The 21005-nt window shown below is 38.5% G+C and overlaps 1 protein-coding gene across 1 annotated transcript; it reads left to right on the top strand.

Moving 5' to 3' along the window:
• Positions 1-2571: 2571 nt before the first annotated feature.
• On the top strand, positions 2572-20072 carry AMACR (alpha-methylacyl-CoA racemase; the record flags this gene model as incomplete). Its single annotated transcript, XM_010022655.1, has 4 exons — positions 2572-2715; positions 5278-5438; positions 10765-10951; positions 19663-20072. Coding segments are annotated over 4 exons (902 nt in total), but the record flags the coding sequence as incomplete, so codon positions are not given.
• Between the last annotated feature and the right edge of the window lie 933 nt (positions 20073-21005).

The raw sequence follows: 21005 nt of genomic DNA, 5'->3' as shown, positions 1-21005 counted from the left end.
GGCCCGGAGGGGGAGGTCGGGTGCGTGGCCTTGAGGGAGCCATGGGATGCGGTGCTGAAGGGCCTCAGAAGGGAGCAGCTTTTGGGGGGTTATTTGGGGTGAGAAACGCTGCGGGACGTACCGGGGTTTGCGGAGTGCAGCAGCCCTGCGGCGTCCCAGGGAAGAAGCCGTGGAAGTTGCTCAGCCAGCTGGCTGAACAAATAGTTGCCCCACGGCCAGACACGCTGAACAAATAGTTCTGGACGGCACAAGGGGATAGCTGAGCTGAGGAGCCGTGCACAGAGCATGGGCATCGGCCCTGCAGTGATGTTTAGGCCTGCTGATATAACTTAGATTTGTAAGGGTAGCTTGTGTGTAAGGTGTGCCAGATAGCGGTCCAACTCTCAGAGCGTATGATTCAAAGAATCATAAATCAGCTAGGTAGGAAAAGACCTTTCAGATCATCAAGCCCAACCGCTACCCTGGCACTGCCAAGTCCATCACTAAACTGTATCACTGAGGGCCTCATGTACATGGTTTTTGGACACTTCAGGGACGGTGACTCCAGCACTGCCCTGGGCAGCCTGTTCCAATGCCTGAGCACCCTCTCTGTGAAGAAATTGTTCCTAATAGCCAATCGAAACCTCCCCCGGTGCAGCTTAAGGCAGTGTCCTCTTGTCCAATTGCTTGCTACTGGGGAGAAGACACCGACCCCCACCTCACTACAGCCTCCTTTCAGGTAGCTGTAGAGAGCAATAAATAATGTCCCCCTTGAGCCATCTCTTCTCCATTCCTCTGAAGACAACAGATCTAACATGCTTTCTTCCTTTATAAGCTATACACAGGCACTCATCTTACGCTCATGCATGGCGTATTGCAGTATCCGTGCTGCTCCTTGAAGATGCTGTTCTGTTATGAAGAGTATCATCAAAGTCAGGCTGGACAGGGTCTGAGCAACCAGATCTCATTGAAGATGTCCTTGCTTATGTCAGGGGGGTTGGACTAAATGACCTTTAAAGGTCCCTTCCAACCCAGACCATCCTGTGATTCTGTCATCATGCTTCAGTGAGGAGCTGACTGAAGTGTTTTTAGGGTTTCTGAAGTCAGTTGAGAAATAGAAGGCTGTATCAGTTAAACATCACACATTATAAAGGGGCATATGTCATGGATAATGCTTTTCATTCTGAAAACAGGGGTTTATGGTTGTGATGTTTTTTACCTTACAAATTTTTTGTTTTGTTCGTAAGAAGCAGTGCAACCAAAATTAAGACATTAAATTCCATTTTTCGTTGTAGCTAATTGCCTAGTTTCTATTGGAAATTTCTGTTTTCTTTGGTTACGTAGGCATTTGGGGTTTTGTTTTAGTTTTGTTTTATAATCTGGAATTGCAGGTAATTCTGTAAGTGGACATTAGGCTTTATGGGCCTGTAACTGAGCCAGGCAAAACTGTGGTCAAGCGTGAAGCTAGTGTGAACCAACGAGAAGGCCCAAGTGACAGGGGAGTCTTTTTAAACACAGATCTATCACTGACCTTCAGACAATGGCTTGCTAACGCAAGGGGGTGTTTGATAGTCAGTTCTCACCTGTGGTCTGAAAATCTTGCTCTTTGCTAAATTTCACAGCTTTCTCCCTGGCATTAATCACTTGCCTCTGCCCAGTAAGAATTACAATAGAAATAGATCTTAAGGAATTTAAATATTTAGCAATATTATGGACTAGTCTGTGAAACAAGTTGCAGTAGTAAATACTGGAGTGGAACAGGCATTGACATTATGCTGTCCCCCTCCACAATGTGTCTCCCTGCAGTGCCAGTATAGATTATAGAGCATAGTCTGTCCAAGCTGCTATTTACAATTTGAATTTACTTCTTATAAAACCCCTATTACAGGCTGCAAGATCAAAATTTTAGCCTTGATTAACTGTAAATCCATGCTGACCAAAACTACATTTCGTTGGTTTCTGAAAGTTCCTTATTCTCTGTGTTACAAAAGAACATGTTTTCTTTTGTGCAGTTGTTGCAAATAATTTTTGTGGAATAGTAGCATTGTCCATCCGCATCTGTGAGTTGAACGATGCAGGATCACACAGGGTACTGAGAGGCTAATATGGTGAGGAAAGCATATTCCAGTGAAAAATGAAAGTAATTTCAGGTCATTTTACTGTGGAAAATATAAGAGTTTGCTCTTTTCTCTCTTTCTCTCTCTTTTCTTTGTAAAAAAAAAAGCCTTTGGTAGCTTTCTCTCTCATTCAGCAGTACATGGATTACAACAAGCTGCCTGGCAATCTTTTGGAGAATTAGAATAGGAAAAGAAGCTGAAAAGAAGAAAGGACCCTAAAGAAAAAAAAAAAAAGACCTTAAAGCTTCATTTTTGCTTGCTTGGCTTGTATTAAAAATGCGTGTGTATATATATATGCTGGTAATTTATAACATTCTGAATGTTTGTGCTCTAATATGGCTACTGAATTACAATGTATTAGTTTATAAATTGCAGTTCAATTTTGTTATTGTATGATGTAACTTTGAACCATGTACCTTTCGAGTCTTATGAAAAATAAATGTGAGTTAGGATTCTCTCCCTTTGTCTTTTTAAGGTGTGATGGAAAAACTTGGGCTTGGTCCAGACATTCTTCTGCAGGGCAATCCCAGACTCATCTATGCTAGACTTACTGGATTTGGCCAGACAGGAAAATATGCCAGATCAGCAGGTCATGACATCAATTATTTGGCTTTATCAGGTAGGCTGTAAAATTTCCTGACAAATAAGTTCCTCCCCACCGCCCTAAATCAAGACTCAAGAATTTATCGAAAGGCTGTTTGCAGATAGTTCAAATTACCTAATGTGTAATCTGATAAAACAGCTGAGCAGTGTCTGTCAGTGAAAGGAGAGTTTCTTTCTTTGTATTCTTCTCCCTGCTCCTTCCTCCCCAGTCAGCTATGGTGCTTGCTTAATCCCTCTGTGAGCTCCCTCACACATTACAAACTGGCTAGGAGAAATGAGGATGTTTTTCTGCCAGGATATTGAGGTAAAACAGTTCATTAAGGGATTCAGCAGACATGAAAAATAGGCACAAGAAAGGAGCAAACATGGCCTGGAAGGGCTGTTAGTTTTGGCAGCCATAGTGAGCTGTTAGGCTGGGTGAGCATGTCTTCTCAGGCTATATGGCATTTTCCTTCCTTTGTGCTGTTTTAGCTGAATAAAGTTTTTCTCTTTGAAGAGAGGACTGAAGTTTTTATGCTTTTTGGTCTTTGTTCAGGGCCTCTCTCCTAGAAAATCTGTTTGTTTATAATCCCCCAAAGGCTGCAGATTATTCTGCATGTTTGTGAGCAGCTTTTTCTTGAGCAAAGAAAAACTAGGCAGCCTCAGCCATTTGAGCTCTTGTGCTTGCCTGCTGTAAATATCCCTCCACTGATACCAAGTGAGAGGAAAGTAGGCATAATATAAAGTGGCAATTCTGTGTTTCCTTAAACTGGAGACAGTGTGTTGTTTTTAAGTGTCATGATCCTCCAAGTATGCAGTAACAAACAATAACAAAGTTACCTGACTAAGGTGATAGCAGTCAGTGTGTCGTGCATAGTCCTGCTGACTGCTGTTCACACTGCTCTGTCTCTGCCGCTTCTCGCTGCCTGTGAAGGAGGAGAGAAAGTGACCCAAAACTTCTTGGCTTTCCACTAGGTACAGCATTTCTTTTAGTCACATACAGGGGCCAGAGTAGAAGCACTGCAGATGTGGTGAGTCAGTATCCCCTACTATAGAGTCAGTGGAATTACATTTGTTTTAGCAATGGCCTCAGTCTTGTCATTATTTAGGATTGTCAGAAAAATAAAAAAGAGTAAAGGAAGGTTGCCTCATTTGAAACACTTTTGACTTCATGTCCAGATGGTTTCAAAGTGTTGTATTTTTCTTTGTTACTAGCGTAGGGAATCAGTACAGAAACGGTATAGTACGTTGTTACCTTAAATTGTAGCATTTTCTGTTTACAAAGAGAAACATGGTTTTGTTGTTTGGGGTTTTGGTTTGGTTTTGGGTTTTGGGGTTTGTTTTTTTCCCCTCTGGAGATGATTTAATCAGTACTTTGGTTAGTGCTATCTTCCTAAAATTAAATAATTTTGATTGAAATTTCACAGGTCATTTTTTTCTGCCTTTTTAAAGGAAATAGAACAAGGTGTTTAGCATGTAACATTCCTCAAAAAAGAGAACTTTATCCTGAGTATTTTCCACATGAGCTTTGGATTTCTTTAACTAAAAAAATGGCTTGCATTAGAAACTCCAGCTGTAAGTTAATGCATTAATCTGCTGGCGCCTGTTATGACCTTTAGACCATTAAAAGTGAGGTTTTAGTCAGTGAGTGGGTTTTATGTTTGTGCTGCAGGCTTTGGAAACTTATTTATATTGTGCACTCAGTTGCTTGCACTTGTGTTCATCAGACCATTAGCTAACTAAGCAGTGCATCAGGTCATGCAGTTCTCAGGAAACTTTGACCATGTATGCTGCAAGTCTCAGACTTTAGGCTACAGGCACAAGAGGGGTATGGTTATACTGCAGAGGTTCTTGCTGGCCAAAAGGGAATCACTATGAGGGAGCTACAGAAAGTAAGGTCACAGTAAAGACGTGGTTCAGGATGGCAGAGAAATTCTACCAGATTAAAAGCTCCATTCATTTCTGCATAAACATAGGTTCCCTGTGCCTGTGTTGCATATAGTAAGAGGTAATCTTTCTGTGTTATTCCCCTATTCCTCCTATACACAACCTTTTTTTTCCAAAAGTAGATGAAGAGAGAGAATAGGACTGAAGTGTAGTTGTTGGTGTGAAATCCTTTGTTGTGATGGGTTATGTTCACAGAAGATGTTACATCTACATTCTTTACTTATAAGATTAACAGAAGTACAATTTACCAAAATTGCTTTGAGACATGTTCATAATGCCTGTTGAGTTCTTACAGGGGAGGTTCTATGTAGGTACAAAGTACTAATACAGATTTATTGCACACCAGGTGTTTTGGATGAAATTTTGTCCCTATATAACTAAATTATCAATGGTTTATTTCTGAGAGTTTTATTAAAATCTCTAATTAAATGCATCTTCACTAATCTGAATATATTAAATATTTTGCAAATTAAAGATTAACTATTTGCTAAGAAACAGCTGAGGAGAGACAGAAAACTGTTGTTAGAAGTTTGCTATATCCCTTGCTTACTTGCACAGATGAAAAAGAATGAAACTTAGATTGTAGAAATGTAGAAGTGAATGTTTCTAATAAATTTTATACTTAGCCTTCCTTTTTTTGCTCTATTGTCAGGTGTGCTGTCAAAGATGGGTAGAAAAGATGAAAATCCGTATGCACCCTTAAATCTCCTAGCTGATTTTGCTGGGGGAGGTGTCATATGTGCACTGGGCATTATCACAGCTCTCTATGAACGTATCAAATCTGGCAAGGGGCAGATCATTGATGCAAGTATGGTAAGTTCAGTCCCAAGGAAAGTAAAGTTTCTTTGGTTTGCTTGTTTGCATGTTTCCTACTCTTAAGTCTGTAAAAGGGAGGAATTCTGAGCTTTTAAGGTTAAACTTTATAAGGTTTAAAATTGAGAACTTGGGAAAGGGAAAGAAAGCAGTCCTATAAAATGGCTATTCCTTCATGTGCAAGCAGTTTTTGCATATCATTGTTGCCATAACATCCTTATGATATGGGACACATGCTGCAGCTCTCCCCCTGTGCCATTCCCTATCTTTTTTTCCAATCTGCCTTCTTCACAAAATATTAGCTGTGTATATTTGGTGAGTAAGTTTGGTGTATGGAAATAGGCCCACAAGAAAGCTGGAGAGGGACTTTTTACAAGGGCATGTAGGGATAGGACAATGGGGAATGGCTATAAAATGAGAGGAGATTTTGACATTAGGAAGACGTTGTTTACTGTGAGGGTTCTGAGACACTGGAACAGGTTGCCCGGAGAAGCTGTGTCTGTCCCATCCCTGGCAGTGTTCAAGGCCAGGTTGGACAGGGCTACAAGCAGCTTGGTTTAGTGGAAGTTGTCCCTGCCCATGGCAGGGGGTTGGAACTAGGTGATCTTTAAGTTCTATTCCTACCCAAGCCATTCTGGAATTCTATGATTAATATCATGCCTAATAGCAAAAATGACAAACCTAATAAAGAATTACATTAGCTTTATCCAAGGTACATCTGGTTATAAATTTGTGACAGGTCATGTCTTACTGTAGCCACTGTTCCTTGAAATAGTTGCACTGCTATGGATTATTGCCAAGAAGTCAATTTCAAACACTTCGTGTTAATGTGCAATATAATGAATGAAAGGCTAAATTAACTTAATAATGAATACCATGGGGTTTTGCACTACAAGGCCACTCACTTACACAAAGAAGAAAAATTCACATTTATATTTATCCTTGAAACCTTCATTATCTGCAGGCACCTTTTCTCTCTGTCTCTCTCTGGTTTTCTTTTTAAAGAGCATTGCAATTAAAATTCGACCTCCCTCCAATGTGTTAGGGTAGAGTGAAGGCTATGATTTAGACTAAAATATAAATTTAAAAGTAATACATTATTTGAACAGAATAGCTTTGTTGAAGAAGTCTTGAAGAGAATAGCAAGAGAGCTTACTTGAAAAAGTTTTTGGCAAATTCATGGCATTCTCAGAAGCAGGCCACAGCATTATGATCTACATAAAAATCCTATGGGTTCAGTGCAAAACGGGTCTAATGTTTTTACCTTGACAATAGTTACTAGTAATTGATTGTCAAAACAAAAATCTTACCAAGTTGAATTCTGCAAACATCTGTTTTTAGTGTTCTCTCCAATAAGCTGAATAACGGATGAGTGGTTGTGTTTAGTAGATTTACAAATGATAGGCATGTGGGAAGAACTACAGGAATGTTGGACACTTGGATTAGAACTGCAAATGACCTTGTCAACTTTGAGAAATGACCTGAAGAAAATTGGCTGAAATTCATGGAGACCACTGCTCTGTAGTTCTCGTAGGCAGAAACAACTAGCTGCACAAATGCTATATGAGAACAATGGGCTAAAGTACAATCCTGAGGGTTTGTAGTAGTCACAAGCTGAACATGAGTGAACAATATCACGCTGTTGTAAGACACATACACCCTGTATTGGGATGTATAAACAGGAAGCAAAGCCAGCAAAGTTTCCATTCAACATTTCTAAGGTCAATTTTAGGAAGTCTGAGAAATGCAACAAAAGTGACCTGAGTCTAAAAACATGACCTACAAAGGAAAATTGAAGGAGTTTGCATATTTGTGAAGTGAAAGCTGTGGAGAATTGTGACAAGTATTCAAATATTTAAAAAGATACTTTTTGGAGTATCACCTTATTTTCACTATTGGTACTTCAAATCATTAGAAGAATTTGTTACAAGAAGAATCAATATAAGTCTGCTAATGTACTAATGAGATCTGTGGCTCACTGGGAGTGTAATGTGTAGTGGCTTTTTTGTGGGGGGCTTTTAAGCCCTCAAAACGTCACTTCTTCAATTTTTTCTTGTCTCGTAGATGTGGAATTTAGAGTTCTCTGCTGATGTTTCTGGTGTCCTGTGAAATGGAAGGAATATTGTCCACTCTCACGGAATGTACTTTAGCTGGCATTTTGTTACATTCCTTTCACTTGAAAAGACTTCCAGTGAGCAGTTAATGAAAACCATACATGCATCATCATCAGCAAAGACAGTTAAATAGACTGGGTTGATGAGCCTGTTGTTATATCTTAAGTTTCTTTCATGGAAGTAGATATTTTCAAAAGCAGAACACAGCATCATTTCAGCTGTCATTTCATTTTAACATTCTTTTTACTTAAAAAGCCTATTACATAAGTTGTTGCACAGTTTGGGTAGCCTGAATACATAATGACTCTGACACATGGTGGAATTTTCTATGGTAGAATAGGGAAGCTGAATTTCTGTTTTAGCAGCTTTGTGTCTTCAGGGTTACTTTTATTAAATTTTCATCTTCATGGATTGTTTTACTGACCACTTTTTTGGTTTTTTTTCCTACTTACTATAATGTCTATTTTTCTGAAGTAATCTAAAAAACTAATTATTTATTGTCTTTGAGGTTAGTAGTTTTAGATTGAGATCTGATTTTTTGTGATAGAACAATTGGTTATTTATCTTTTATTTCTAATTACTGTGCTGAAAGCTGAAAAATGGCTTGGGAGCATTCTTATGATCAGTAAAATACACACAAGGAAGTTCTCTACCTGGTGAAACTAGACTGGTACAAAAATTGGGTAGAGAGGACCAGGCCAAGGGCTAAAATTGCATCACTTATTTGCAGTGTCCAATGTTATTGTTGCCCTGTGCAAAAAGTAGATGCTGGATCCTGTGTTTCAGCTGTTTTGTCTCAGAATGAAATGCCTGGTCTGAATCGGTTCATGTTAGTTGCTGACTCTTCTCACTGACTTTAGAGGTATCACAGGTTTCTTAGAGTGGGCCTCATAGTTCCCATGTGCAGAGTAGGGCGTGGGGTGGACACTGCGATGTGATACAGTAGGCACAATTGTACGTCTGCACTGCTGCATCACACTGAAATAGAGGCATGTGAGTCAGGGCCACACTTCAGGTTCACTCCATACTCAGACACAGTGTCTTCTGCCAATGGTAAGCATCTGATTAAGTGTGACTCACCCTTTGTGAAAAGATAGCTGCAGGAGATGGTGGTGGTAACAGCTTGTGCAATAGCCCCATGGCAAGAACATTTAGCTGTTCAATCGAGGTCTGGGATTCCAGGTTTTTCTCAGCCTGGAGATACTCAAACCCAGAGCTTCTACACCCTAGAGGCATTCGTCTGTCATGAGGATAAAGATGAGGTTGATACGAATTCATTCTCAATTTTGTTTGAACTCTTTCACTCTGAAGAAGGAACAGAAGATGTGCAGAGCAGACAGGTCACCCAGTGTGGTGATGCCTCTGCATTCTTGTCCCTGCTTCAGAGACTGCTTTTAGCATGAGGGAACTATTAGGTGAAGCCCATAACTGCTTCTGTAATCACTCTGCCGTTTGGCTCAAGTGGAGTCTCCCCATGTTGTCCTTTTCATTTTTTAAAAGAAAGTGACCACATTAATGCGTATGTGTGGTGCGCCCTTGGAGGTTTGGTGCTGATGTTAAGACACCTTTATACTTGCCTCTGAATTGCAGTGGGCCTCAGGTGGAACCCATCTGTCCAGTTGTCCAACCAGGAATATTTCTGTAATCCCTATAATAGTCCAAACCACATGTGCTATTTTACTTCTAAGTGTTTCCAGGGCAAGTAGCATTGTATGTATGAAGTAGTTCTGTCAGAACCAAAATCTAATTTGCAGTTAGAGCTTATTCTGATATTATCCCCAACTATTATTTGGTCAGAACCAAAATCTAATTTGCAGTTACAGCTTATTCTGATGTTATTTCCTCCTATTATTATAAAGTAAAACCTTACTTCAGGTTTGTTTTTTTTTTGTTAATATGAGCAATGCAAGATCAGATCATTAGTAAAGCTTGTTTTGATATCCTTGCAGTTGTTTTCGAACATATAGGTGAAGGTATATGGTATTTTCTCATACAGAAGTATTTTAATTGACTTTAACATATGACAAGTAAGGCAAAAGTATTCCTGTCGTGGCAGGTACTTTGGAAAGACACCAAGTAATATATATTAAATGAAGAAGCCTTCATTCAGGCATCCTTCAAAGATTTACATGCTTTAAATTTTTGCTTAGAAAGGTAGAAACTAATAGACCTTTCCACATGAAAATGCAGTAGCTTTTTATTTTGGTCCAATCTCTGTGATTTTCTCTATGGACAATATTAAGTTAGTTTTACACAACTGAAAATGTGGGAATCAAAGTGATACTTAAAACAATACAGCTCATGTTTTCCTCTGTTCCACTGCAATGTTTCTGGCTGTATGCTGTTACTGCCTCACCTTCTCTCACAGTTTTTCTAATGCAGTTGTAAAAAAAAATGAATGCTGCTGGTGAGTAGAACTGTAGGATGTGATTTTGCTTGGAAAGACTGCTACAGGCCTGAGAATTGTTGAAAGGCTGAACAAAGTAAGTTTACATTTGGTTGTACTCCACATAGTCAAGATTTTAAAGAGTCTTCTAGTGCTGTATACATCAAACACTTACCTACTTAGAGATAACCTTATGTCTGTGTACATGCCAGCAATGAGAGTGGGAGAATAATTTTTGTTTTAACTTAGTGATGGAGATGAGCTTCCCAGTTCCCGTGGTACAAGAGAGCCATAACCTTTGATTTCCTTCCAGTTTTCTTCTAAAAATAGTGGTCTCTTTATAATCTGTAACTTCAAAGAAGTTAATGTTGAGATAAAAATTTTATACTTAAAGGACTGGTATAGGCATCTTAATTTCCAGAGATTTAGAAGGCTTGATGGCTGTCAGATTGCTTAATGTTCTGTAGCACCAAAAAGCTTGTTCCACCACCTAAAATTACGTACATTCTCTTTGTGTAGTTCTCCTTGAATTACTAATGTTTGAAAATTTGCTAAGCTAACAAACTTTGTACATTGAAAGCATGTTATCCATCTGAAGCTGCATTACTTCTTCTTACTCTCTAATTCTAGATGATTTCACATATGCAATATAAAGAGTAATTGAGAATTTTAAGAAATTAAACTGCTTACAAGAGATCTTGTCATTGAAAATCTTAAGAAAGGACAAAACTGGCAGTAGGTTTTTTGCTGTTTTGTTTTATGTAGAATTAAGGTAACATGACAACTAATTTACTGAAGCTGTTACTTTTTCCTTTGAATCTTCAAGGTAGAAGGCGTAGCATACCTAAGTTCTTTCCTGTGGAAATCACAGAACTTGGGACTTTGGAACAGACCTCGAGGTGAGAACATGCTAGATAGTGGTGCACCTTTTTATGAAACCTACAAGACCTCCGATGGAAAATTCATGGCTGTTGGTGCCATTGAGCCTCAATTCTATGAGCAGTTAATAAAGGGTAAGTAGTTTGGAGCAGTTGTTTCACATTAGCAAAGCATGATTGAATTAATTCTTTATTGATTCATGACATTGGTTATGTTGATTTCTTTGTAAAAGCCAAACTCTTCTTGAAATTGATTGGGTAGTAGTTTCCTTTAGTTGAGTCTCTTCTAGTATTTGATTTCTTTCTTTTTTCATCCCTTCTCCACCTTACCTTCACAAACTACACTTAAATTACAGGTTTTCTTCTGGAGTTACAGTAAATGTAGTCTGTAATGTGGCTGGAGCACTAAATAACTGTTTTGGAAAACCAATTTTTTCAAGGGGTTGTGAATATACTTTAAAAATGAGACCTAATTCTTTAGTATTGCATATGAAATTTCAAGCAATTTCAGGTATTTTTGATGTAATTCTTTTTAAAAAGAAAGTATTACAGTTGCTTCAGAAATGAATGTTCATTGGAAGTCATTCGTAATACTTCTTGATAGAACAGAATTTTTCTAGCAGCAAAATCAGCTTTATAAATTAATTTCCACCACACAATTTCAAGAGGGCTTTTAGTGTCTAGTTGTGGATATAATTTTTATATTTAACTGAAGACTCTTTAAGTATGAATATAAAATATGGTTTGTATGTTTGAGAAGTCAGAATGGTCATGAAACATAATTCTCTGAAGTTAACACAATTTTGCAGGTGCCTCTTTATCTCTGAACTGTTTGTGTGCTGCAAGCTTTTAATCAGATGTGCTCTTAGTTTCTTACTGATGGTTATTAATTTAAAAATAGTTTCTTCTGTTGTGCTTCTTTGGTAGATGGCTGTGCTTTCCATACCGAATTTATGAAAATACAAAAAAATTCTCAAAGAATTTTAGATTTATTCTCTTTCCATTATTCTGAATATGAAGGATATACGTTCTCAATCTAATTTTGGTTTTGCTTAATAAGTAGCAGGAATACTGACAAAGGATAAACGTAAAGTGGACGTGCCTAGTATAACAACCATTTTTGTATGTGTGCGTGGTAAACCTTTGCTCAGTGAGGATGTCAGTGGAGTAGCTCCTTATTCTTGTTCAGTCTCTGCCCACTGATTATTCCTTGAGTTGCAGCATGGATATCTTTACTGGTTTTGCCTGTGATGGAGTTCAGTTTCTTCATAGTAGCTTGTATGGGCTGATGTTTTGGATTTGTACTGAAAATCGTGCTGATAGCACACTGATGGTTTAGTTACTGCTCAGCCGTGCTTCCACAGAGCCAAGGCCTTTTCTGCTCCTCACACCAGTGAGGAGGCTGGTGGTGCACAAGATGTTGGGAGGGGACACAGCCAGGACACCTGACCCCAACTGACCCAAGGGATGTTCCACACCATATAGTGACACTATGTGACTATATTGTCTCAGTAATAAAACCAGGGGGAGGCTGGTGGGGGGACCACTATTCAGCCTGCATTTCCAGGAGATGTTGAAATTCAGGAGCATGATGAGATGAAATGAAGGTGTGGAACTGCAAAGTGGGGTATGTGATTGGTGAGCAGGATCCCAATGAGAGATCTTGTTCTATACATTATGTCTTCGTTCTCTTGCAACCTGTGGTGCTTCAAAGGTGCTTGCACATCTGTGGCTGCTTCTCTGCATAGCTTTAAAACTGTGGATGGCTGTTCAGGTGTGTAGAATATCCAAACTGGTACATGCTGATACATGAAACACACGAGCAGGCTCCTGCTGTGACTCACTGACATGTGCAGCACTATATGCTGGCCCAGATCAGATGCCCCAAGTTTGGAAGAGTCATGCTCTTGGCTGAAGAAGCTGGTCCCTCACTGCCCTGAGTATAACTTGTTTGCAAACACTGGTTCTAAGGTACTCAAATCTTGAAAACTGAAGTATAGTGGATTATTCCACACTTTGCAGTTAGTTCTTTGATTCTTCTCAAATCCCTTGAGATTTTTGTGCCTGCAGGAAATGGAGTTGGAAAGCAAAAATAAATGGTAACAAAGTAAAATAAAAGCCTGGAAGTTAGGGAATTTGGAATTCCAGTACATGCCTTCGGGGACAATGCCTGTATTAAATACAAAGGAAGTAAGAAAAGAATATATCTGCTTATTCAAATACCCATATGTTTGGCTTAAAGTCATCAAACACTGGCCTGCAGTATTCATGGCTGCAGTATTTTATACTTCTCTACAGATTAAGTTGAATAGCACTTACTTTTAAGCTACGTAAGTGGGATGGAATCTATGTTAGTTCAAAAAGAAAACAAATTCTGTTACAGTCTGGTCTTATTTGTCATTCTTCTTCTCAGTGAACTTTTGCTGGATGCTCCAGCATTCTTGTATTGATTCTGATTTCCTGTTAGTTGTTTCTCAGAAATTTAGAGCATGAAGTTGGAGCAGCAGCTCAGAATTCATCTGCCTATTCTGGGGCATGCACATTGGACAACTTTATTTTTATGTTTCAAAATATTCCTTGTGCTTACAGTGCATAGGAATGGCTTGATTTTAACAGATGAAGTTTAAAAAAGCAACATACACTCTACAGTCTTCTAAGAAAATTCTGCTTTTTGCCTTTATTTGTGTCACAACCTTTGCTTTCTTACAGTCATAAAATCATAAAACATTTTGGGTTGGAAGGGATCTTAAAGCTCATCCAGTTCCAACCCCCTGCCACGGGCAGGGACACCTTCCACTAGAGCAGGTTGCTCCAAGCCCCTGTGTCCAACCTGGCCTTGAACACTGCCAGGGATGGGGCAGCCACAGCTTCTCTGGGCACCCTGTGCCAGCCCCTCAGCACCCTCACAGGGAAGAATTTTTTTCCTAATATCTAATCTAAATCTCCCTTCTTTCAGCTTAAAGCCATTCCCCCTTGTCCTGTAACTTGTAAAAAGTCCTTGTAAATTGTCAATAATGTTTCTTTGGGTTTTTTTCTATATGTGTTTAGTTTAAAGTATCTGACCAAACTCAAGATTTTTATTTTTTTCCCCCACAATATTACATTTACAATAAGCAGTCTTTCTTCATCGTATTTTAGGTGCATATTATGAGTTGTTCATATTTTCACATAGGAAATATTTATCCCCTTCAGCAGTTACGATTGCTACCTTTCTGAAGCAATCATGTACTAAATTAGAACAGATTCTTCTTGTGGCTTAGGGATTTTTCCTTTCTGGGAGATCTATTGCAGAAATTCAATTCAGAGTTTAAGCCTTTAAGTGTTATAAGGAAGAAAAAGCTGCTTGTGAGGATTGTATTGCTCTTTCACAAACCTTAGAGGTTTTGACTTAAGCTGAGTTGTCTGTTTCAGGCATTAATTCCCTGCTTTGAAGTAGTTTTAAAATGGTATGTTCCGATTTCCACAGTTTATTTCATACTTTTTTTTTTTTTAAATCCATAATTCTGGTCAGTTTTGCTGATGAACAGTTTGGTGCTGTTCCAGATAAAATATATTCAAATGCCACTTTATGTCTCTGTCTATATTTGGAGAGTGGGTTAGTGACTCCGATATAATGAAAACACAAGGATATGAGTGCTGCAGATGTAAGAGTTGGGAGATTTAAAGATTGTGGAATTGAGAAAGGAATATGATTTCTGAACCATTTGTCATTGCTCTCAGAATTCTGGTTAGCCAAAGTGAAACTAATGTCCTTTTGGTTTCGATTTACCTCACTGGTTCCCTGCAGAATTAAGAGCCCAGTGCTGGGCCAGGCTGCAGTTAATGACATGACAAGGCAAGGAAAGTTCTTAAGAGGTCTGCAGGGGGAAACTAAGTAAGTTTGAGAAAATACAGCATCTTAGTTTGAGAAGATTATTGGCTTTGTAGATTGTGCTTGGTAGGGAAAATCAAATTTCTGCTTACCACAAATTTACAAGTTGTTTTTTTAAAAAAGGTTATGTGAGAAACTGAAGCTATATAAAATCAATATGGTAAATAATAGTTGTAGTATTAAGAGTGTATTCTGGGCTCACTGTAGACTATTTGCTGTTACCAAACATGCTGTAATCCTTTTACTTACATTAATTTTATTACTACAAAATTCAGCCGTTAAATAACTAAAATGCCTTTGAATCTTATGAAAAATCTGATGTAAGAAACATATGCTGCTAATGTTAAGTCTCAATATTTTGAAAGAGACAGAATGTGTTCCAACTGACCTGTAAATTGCTTCTGCAGGTTTCTCTTAATTTTTAGCAATATATGCTCGATGTTGCTGTAGCCAGGCTACAAAACACATGCAGAACACAGTAGATTATCTGAAGGGGGCCTACAAGGATGCTGGAGGGGGACTCTTCATCAGGGACTGTAGCGATAGGACTAAAGGTAATGGATTTAAGCTGAAACAGGGGAGCTTCAGGTTGGATATAAGGAGAAGTTCTTTACTGTGAGGGTGGTGAAGTCCTGGAACAGGTCACCCAAGGAAGTGGTAAATGCTCCATCCCTGGCAGTGTTCAAGGCCAGGTTGGACAGAGCCTTGGGTGACACGGTCTAGTGTGAGGTGTCTTTGCCCATGGCAGGGGGGTTGGAACTAGATGATCTTAAGGTCCTTTCCAACCCAAACCATTCTATGATTCTATGATTTTGTATATAATACTGCATAGTAGTAACGGTTTGATTCTATGTTATTGTGTGGTGTTAACTTGGTTAGTAAGGTGAACTTTGACAGTACTCTTTTCAAACTACTTTGATACTTCTACATTACGTGACTTCTATTTAAAAAGAAGGAAAAAAAAATTAAGAAGCACTTGAAAGATACAGGTTACATCATTATGAAGGATTTCCACATAGCTCTCCATTTTGTGATTGTAAAGTATTGTGTAATGCGTTAAAAATCTGCTAATGTACTGAATTCAGTACAACATTAAGATGAACCAAGTGGATGAACAGTTCCCTCATTACATTCCCTGAGTTACATATACAGTTAAGTTTTATTTGAATTTACTTATCATGATAAGCCTTACATACTGTACGAATACTGTAAAGGGGCCGATTAGTGCTGCTCCAAAACATTTGCAGCTGTGGTAATTAAGTATGTGGACTTGGAGTATGGCTGTGGATGTATTTGCAGCAGTGCTCTGGGCCTGATCAACCTTTTGCTGAGCTGTCATTTTCTTAAAAAGTACTTTGCTTCAGAAACTTCGAGCAGACAAAAAAACCTTCACATGGTTACTTTAACAAAAATTCACCGCTGTCTTGGAATATGCTGAAGTCAATTCCCTCTCAGAGTGAGAATTAGTTCTGTTTAGAGAGAGAGAGTAATAGCCTACACTTCATGACTATTTTTTGGGCCAAAATTAACGATTCCCATACTTGAGAATACATGATTCTGTTCAGTCATGTGGAAACAGTTTCGAAGTTACTGTGCTATGAGCATACAGTTTTGAAAAGAAAATCAAAATTAGCAAGTTAAACCAAGAAAATCCCTCTGCTAGGGGTCCTAAATAATCTGTTAAAATAGTATGGTTGAAATACTGTAAGAAACTGCTTGTTTCCATCTTACCAAAGCAGCTTTGCAGATCTATCTAATGAGCCTTTCTGTTGTCTTTCTTATGAAATGGGTGCCTAATTTTACTGCAGTTTGTCTAAGAATTTCCGTAGAAACAGAGATTTCAGTTTGTTGCATTAATAAATAACATGCAGATATATGTCAATAGAATTGTAGCATTTAAAGGAGACTTAAAGCTGTATAGTTGTAAGGAGACTTTATTTTTCAGACTCTTTTCAGTGGTGCCCAGCAATAGGACGAAGAGCAATGGCCAACATAAGGAGTTGCACCTTTACTTCTTTACTTTGGGGTGGCAGAGCACTGGCACAGGCTGCCCAGGGAGGTTGTGGAGTCTCCTCCTCTGGAGACATTCAAACCCCGCCTGGACGTGTTCCTCCTGTGTAACCTGCTCTGGGTGGCCCTGCCTTGGCTGGGGGGTTGGACTAAATGATAACCAGAGATCTCTTCCAGCCCTGATGATTCTGTGATTTTTCAAGAACAGTTATTTCAAAGCTGTACTAGGGTGGTTTGCTGGGCTTTTCCAAACAAAAATCTGTACATGAAAATCTGAACAAAAACCTTGGAAACAAGATGTGATGGCTTTACCAGATATTCTGTGTAAAAGATACTTTGCTTTTGATTATGTTGGGTGGAATATGTCATCCTGTGGTATCCCAAACAGTTCTGAGCTGTGTAATTGTTTCCTTGTTGACTCAGTCGCTCCTGCTGTGATTCTGTTCATCTGCACCACAAATGGTTAGCACAGGCTGGAAAATGAGAAGCTGTAGTGCTTAAATGCTGTCAGTTCATGCTATTTAAAGCTGAAGTCTTCAGTGGTCAATGGAAAATGAGCATATAATATTGAATTCCAGGTTCTGCATATTGTTCTATTTTGCTAGAGCATGTACAGTTAGGTTAAGCCAACTTTCCATCTGGCATGATCTTCAATATAATTGTGTAATGGGATAATGGTAGAGCTCTGTTGATGTTGGACTGGCTACTAGAAACCAAACCATAATTAATAAGCAAATAAATACTTATGAAACAATGTTTCCAATTGACGATGTTTCATGCATTGTGTGTTATTACTTATCTTATTGTGGAAAGTAAATTTGTCTCACCTAGTTCTTAAGAAAGCTATATAGCACTGTTCATCTTTAGTATTATACTTTGAAGATCAGTAATAAAATTAATTTGAAAGCATTTAGTTACACATGCTCAACCAGTATGAATAATCTTCAGCTGATCATTTTTTAGGATGGTATGAATGGTTATGAAGACTAGATTGTAAGTTTAGTGTTGTAAAGTGCACATGACTTGATAACTTGTTAAGGAGTGATCTTTACCTTGTAGTAATATTTATCCTGATACCCATAGGAATCTCTTAATAAGATACGAAAATGCTTATTCTGTCTTTGACTGTGTTCATTTTCTTGTAAACATGAACAACTGCAAGGCTGTATTCCTGAGTCTGGAGACTGGCAATTTTTCTCTGTTTCCCTTTGCAGTACCAAAGTTAAGATTTCAAAGCGTATATTCATTTTCAAAGCTATTATTTAAGAATCTTGTGCTTAACAGTGTAATTCTTAAATACTGTGATTACCTGAGGGAGACTTTGAGCCCCGAGAAGTGCATGTAGTAGAGATTATGACCAGAAGGAAGGAATTTAAAGAGCGCAAGAATGGCCATTGTCTTCCTTTGTCCTCCCCTGTATGTTTCAGCAGCTTTGTGTGTACCCCACTCAGTGATAAATAAGCTGTAGAAACAGAAGGACAGAAATTTTTTTCTGCCTATCTGCAGCTAAAGATTAGAGAAGTTTTGTGTTACCAGTTGCAAGTCAAATCATTAATCTGATACCAGATATCCAAAGATAGAGGAAAGAATGCTCAAAATTAAAAGTTTGCAGAAATCCACATTTTCCTTGCCTTTTACACAGAGCTATTGTTTTCTAAGCAGCTCCCTTTTCTTCTTGTTTGTGAAGCATTATGATGATAGTTGTTCTGTAGCATTTCTTATTTCTTAATTTAACTTCTTTCTTATCCCCTTTTCTCCCTGAAATTTCCCTGCTATGTTCATGCTCCTAAATTTCAAGTTGTGACTGACTGGACAGCCTTCAATATACCACTTCCGATTGCTGTTTGATATCATAGGCTGTTTTTATGTCTGTTTATACTATTCTCTGTTTTGAAAGTGTAGTTTAATTGCTTTTTCTCTTTGTTTCTTACCTCTTTTTTGAGACAAACCCTACAAGGAGTGATAGTAATTCTTGCATCTCTTTGAAGCAGAAGAATGAAAGAGTAGGAGTGCATAGAGCAGGATCCTTGAGAACAGAAATAGTGCTGGGAAACCGGCTGCACAGGAGAGATGTAAACTTCCCAGTGAGAGGAAGGGTGGTGCTTAGTTCAGGGAAGGACTTAGGACTTCTCTAGTTCAGGGACTTTTCAGTGCAAAGCCTGTGTGTCCATCTTCTGCTGCTGTGTCTCAGACAAGATGTGCATACCGCATACCTAGTCCATGCAGCTGATCTGGGAAGCAGAGTTCTTAAGCAGTTGGTGAGTGCAGGAACTATGGGTTTCACTTTTCCAGAAGAGCAGCAGTGGAGAGTTGGAAGCTGGGAAGTGTGCTGAAGTGGAAAGAGCAGCAAACACTGCTGCAGTCCATTTGGACCACGGGAGTCAAGAAGCAGTCAGTTAACTTGCAGGTATCTGCAGCTGAGCTGCCTCATGCACATTCAGATGGGGTGTATCCGTTACACAGCCCTCTCGTCTCTGGCACAGAAATAACCCAGTTGTGCTGGACTTCAAACACAGTAGCCTGCTGAATATCCAGCTCTGGCTGAGGTACTGGTTTCTATGAGATAGCATATTGCTGTAGACCTAGACGCATTCAGCAGACTTTTGTGTTGCTACTGCCAATTAGAGAATACAATACCTATTGTAGAAAATGTTCTCAGGACAAAATGTTATCTCTAGGCAGCTGCTACTCATGCAGTGTTTATACAAATGAGTGTTTATTATATGCACTTAGTTAAAAGGCTGTAGCTGATGCGGTTTAGTCTAATTGCTAGTAATAGAACATTTTATTCTCCCTCCCCCTTATAGGTAACCTAATAAAATTTGAAATGAGCAGAGCTAATATGCTCTGCTGTGTTGGACTGCTTGTGAAATATTAGCTTCTTGAGAAACATACCTACTTGTGAGTAGCACTTGGTAATTTATCTGAGCTATGTTACAATTAAATGTTGCTTTCCTCCTTTCAGGTCTTGGGCTAGATTCAGATAAACTTCCCAGTCAGCTGAGTTTCTCCGACTGGCCCAAAATGAAGGAAAAATTTGCATCCATATTTGCACAGAAGACACAAGCTGAGTGGTGCGATATATTTGATGGTACTGATGCCTGTGTGACTCCTGTTTTATCCTTTGATGATGTTGCCTCACATCAGCATAACAAACAAAGAAAGTCTTTTATCAAAAACGATCAGGAAGAGATAAATCCTAGACCTGCTCCTCTTCTATCAAGGACGCCTGCTGTTCCATCGTGTAAAAGAGATCCTTTTATAGGAGAACACACGAAGGAGGTACTTCTGGAATATGGATTTACTGAGCAAGAGATTGCTAAACTTTATTCTGATAAAGTAATAGAATTCAGTAAACCAAAATCTAGTTTATGATCACTGACTGTAGATCAGACAAATTTCAGACTGATACGCTCAGGTTTTTATGCATTAAAAATTGAATTATGTGACAAAAAATGTTTGCATGATACTGATTTGAAATAATTAAAGAAGGTATAGAAGTTCTAGATTTAATTGAAAACAATGGGAGCCATGTACACGTGTACCTGGGTGGTGTGCAGTCTAGAATGGTACCAGGATTGTGTTCTACACAGCTGGCTTAGTAAGCAGCTGAAAATCCTCAAAATTTTTCATTAAATATTATCTCCTGTGAAATGTTTGTTTCTTTAAATTCTTCGTTACACCGTTGCTCTGTAATACGTGTTGTAATTACATGAAGGCCCTAGTTTTCATAAAATAGAGTTATATTCTTCCTAAACAAGTGGTTGTGTTGTTTATTCATTGATTACAAGGGATCTTTCTTCCTCTTATCATATTACTTCATTTGCCATATCATGCCAAAACAGTCATTGAAATAATGCTGGTTTCTTATGTGCTGCTGCAGAGTTATTATCGTAGAGTAATTCTATTTAATAGCCTGACTACATTTTCTTAATGCAGTCTTCTCATTATATTACGTTTGGAATTTCAGTTTGCCTAGAAAATCACTTCAGAATTAAATTTGTTACTTTAAAATAGCAGCCAAGTATTAATCCTTTCTCTCTTTTTTGATGAAATGGTAGGCAACTTGGCTGCACAGGTTGTAAACAGGGGTTATTCCACAGAGGTTTTCATTTCCTTCAAAATTAAACCATCATTTGAAACAGTCTCCTTCTAGGCAAAAGAAAACATGCTTTTAAAAAGAATTAGTTATATGGCCTTAATATAGTTTTCTTTAGTCTGACATGTCAGGAATTAATATATGAGGTGATGGGGTTCTTGCTAACTTTGTCAGGGTGTTTACCTCACTGAAGATTGATTGTTCTCTGT

The sequence above is a fragment of the Nestor notabilis genome, unplaced genomic scaffold, assembly GCF_000696875.1.
Source record: "Nestor notabilis isolate BGI_N333 unplaced genomic scaffold, ASM69687v1 scaffold5119, whole genome shotgun sequence".
Lineage (NCBI taxonomy): Eukaryota > Metazoa > Chordata > Aves > Psittaciformes > Psittacidae > Nestor > Nestor notabilis.
This window is presented reverse-complemented; position numbering and strand designations above follow the sequence as displayed.